Source organism: Sinocyclocheilus anshuiensis, unplaced genomic scaffold (assembly GCF_001515605.1).
Source record: "Sinocyclocheilus anshuiensis isolate Anshui unplaced genomic scaffold, SAMN03320099.WGS_v1.1 scaffold678, whole genome shotgun sequence".
Classification (NCBI taxonomy): Eukaryota; Metazoa; Chordata; class Actinopteri; order Cypriniformes; family Cyprinidae; genus Sinocyclocheilus; species Sinocyclocheilus anshuiensis.
In genome coordinates this window covers 174,088-177,395 of record NW_015544157.1, presented here as the reverse complement: position 1 = coordinate 177,395, position 3,308 = coordinate 174,088, and the positions used below count along the sequence as shown (strand labels likewise).

The following is a 3,308-nucleotide window of genomic DNA, read 5'->3' as shown; positions in this document are numbered from 1 at the left end:
AGAATAGAAAGTGTTAGAGTTAGAGGGTCAAATAAAGGTGACTCAACATGACTCCAGTTCATCAGTTAAGACCTTGTGAAGCGAAAATATGCATGTTTGTAAGAAACAAAACCATCAAGATGTTTTAACTTCAAACTGTTGCTCCAAAAAAAAACCTCTCGGTTAACGTTCTCTTCAACTAGACATGTTAAATCTATCTGAAATCACAATATTTACTCTCATATATATTAATTATAAGTATTTATTCAACAAAGAGATTAATAAACGAATGCTAGTCAGTCAGTAAAACGAAATCAGCGGTAATTTTAAAATTATGCGTTTGCGTGCGGCTTTATGTGGAAGACAGGAGAAAAGCGCATGCTGGAGAAGCGCCTGCAGATCAGAGGCGCACAGTAAAGAAAGATACAAACAAACCCAGTGTTTATGTTGTAAGAAACAAAACCATCAAGATGTTTTAACTTCAAACTGTTGCTCCTGTGACAGAGTGAAATATATATGTCTGTATAATTATATTTGAATCCATTTCAAAAGGTTCGTCAAGTGTAAACATGTTATTTAAGTCGTTTTGGGTTAATCGGTGATCAATTAGTTTAGTCCAACAAGTTCTGCAATCGATTGCTGCTGCCTTGTCAACCACTAGGGGGAGAACTCACGGTGTTTCTCCATTATGCATAAAGTTCGGAGTGGAGAAGCATCGTGGAGTGTGACTGATTAATTCTCTCCCCTTTTCCAGGGGTATAACATTTGGAGGCACCACTGGGATCTACTCTTCGGAGTGCGGTTTTCACTTACCTGGCAGACAGCTTCTGATGCAGTACATCCCCTTAAAACAACCCAGGTCGACAGTGAGGTGGAAAGAGCTCCTGCAGTAAAGGCAAGAAAGAGACAAAAGAACCGTAGACCTGAGGCCACAGAGATCATCAGGTGAAACAGACAAGTTCCGTCAGTCTCAAGTAAGCCACTACTCAGTGAAAAAGTCCACTCTAGTGTCACAATGGAGACAACAGTGCTCGAGGAAATGCAAGTTGAGGTTATCACCATGCTAAATTCCCTATCAAAAGACAAGCTTCTAAGTGTTTGTGAATTCCTTCATGTGGCAGAGCCAGAGAAGATTGCATCTAAATCTCGCATGTCCCTGATCTCCTACGTCCTCCAACATCTCGAAGACATCACTGAGCTAGAAGATGGTGGCATGTCTGAACTGTTAAGATTGAGAGATCAAATTATAGAATTGAATACAGTCACTTAGAGTGAGACAGCAGGCCAGAGCGAAACCACTGAAAGAGAAAAATTGCAAAGGGAGTTAGATGAGCTAAAAAGTGCAATGAAACAAAAACTGAGTGAAATTCAACAATTGGAAGAGGTGAACACAAAACAAAGCATCGTCCAGCCTCAATTACAAATTCCTGCCCAGCCCCAACAGTCAGTGAATGCCCAACATTCAAGTCCACCTTGGCGGAAAGATTTCAATATTTCTGGACAAATCGGTGACCCAGGCCAAAGAGAGAAAGTACGTTTTTCCAAGTTTGGCACACCAAACTGAGAACGGTCTGAGCAGAGTCTACCCAGAGTGTGAGATTGTGGAAGCAGTAATTCGTGCCATCTCTCCAGGCTTACAGTTACGAAGTTATTTAGAAGGAAAGCCAAATCTGACTCTACCTACACTCAGACTAATTCTGCACTCTCACTTCCAAGAAAAGAGTGCAACTGAACTTTATAAGCAACTTAACTCTGAATGCCAAGGTAACAAAGATACACCACAGAATTTCCTTATGCGTGTTCTTGACCTGTGCCAGAAAATCTTGTTTGCATCCCAAGAAGCAGAATCAGGCCTCAAGTATGATCCAGCATTAGTTCAAAGTAGGGATGCACCGATACCACTTTTTCCAGTACTCGCCCGATACCGATACTTGTATTTTTGGTACTTGCCGATACAGAGTACCGATACCAATATTTTTATTGCATTTGTAAATTTTTTAAATATTGGGTACAGAAACCAAAAGAGTATGTATAATGTTAGTTGGTTAACTTCATTTATCAAATTGATACAGTCAAACCAAAATTTATTCAGACACCTTCAACATTTCTCACATTATCACAGTTTATCTCTCTCTCTCTCTCTCTCTCTCTCCTACCGTTAAGTAACTTGTGCATTGTTTTACTTGTTTTTGACATATCCAACCGAACTACAATCTTTCCAGTGATGTCTGTGAGAAAGATATATTCACTCGACAAGCTCGCGCATATGCGCCGCCGCGCGCTCAATCCACTCAGCGTGCTTTGTTTATCAGCTCGCTCACTTCAGCTATACAGGCGTTAATACTGAATGTTTAACATTATATTCATTGCATACATATACTTCGTAGTAGACATCCTTAACTCATTTCTGCGGTCTGTTGTTCTGTTGTCGGTGTTTCTTTGTTTGAATATGGCGCTTATCACATGCTGTGTGGTATCGGCGTTTTAACGAGTACGAGTTAACGAGTGTGTGGTATCGGCATTTTAACGAGTACATGAGCTCAGTTTGGTGCATCCCTAGTTCAAAGCATGTTCTTACATACGGTACTCACCGGTCTCCAAAGTGACAGCGTTAAAGTAGATATGCAACCCCTCCTTCTTGACACGAAAACCACAGATGAGGCGCTGTTGGAGAAATTAAACATTGCCTGTGCTAATGAGGCAGAAAGACAAAAGAAAAGGAAAACCAATGTGCAGCACACAACGACTGTTGTCCATGCAGTTAAGTCTAATGATGAAACCACTGATAAGAAATCCAGTGCGACTCAAAGTGCACCAAAATCATCTTCCAATGTGCTGTTGGAACTGAAAGAACTGAGAACTGAGAACTGATGTAGCTTCTCTCAAAACACTCGGTGCTGAAATAGCTCACATCAGAGAATCATTGCAGCAACCAGCTTTTGCCTCACCACAGTGTCCTGTTCCTGCACAGGGAGACCCTGCAAGATAAATTATTCAGTGTCAATTGCAGCCATATTGGCCATCACCCCCGGGCACCAACCAAATGAGAGTGAATACTCAGTTTCAACCCCAGTATATACCCCGACAATACTATGCACCCCCTACTCGTTCCCAAGCAAGAAAGTGCTTTAAGTGTCAGCAGCAAAGAACAGAGGACAGTTGCATGCATTGTTTTAGATGTGGCAGTGGCGAGCACTTCCAAGCAGGATGCAGGATCCGTGGTATTAAGCCTTCAAGAGAGAGTCCTTTAAATGGAGAGCGGTTACTTCTGCGGGACAGGGAGTAACCAGACCCACTGACCAGTCCCAAAGATGTGCAGCCTGTGAAAA

General features: G+C 41.8%; 1 protein-coding gene across 1 annotated transcript; it reads left to right on the top strand.

Annotated features, from left to right (window-relative positions):
• Positions 1 to 630: 630 nt before the first annotated feature.
• LOC107695446 (uncharacterized) lies at positions 631 to 2,859 on the top strand. The gene is made up of 2 exons (XM_016495349.1): positions 631 to 1,854; positions 2,540 to 2,859. The coding sequence occupies exons 1-2, from the start codon at positions 1,431 to 1,433 to the stop codon at positions 2,848 to 2,850; spliced, it is 735 nt and encodes a 244-aa protein (XP_016350835.1). The 5' UTR covers positions 631 to 1,430; the 3' UTR covers positions 2,851 to 2,859.
• The last annotated feature ends 449 nt before the right edge of the window (positions 2,860 to 3,308 follow it).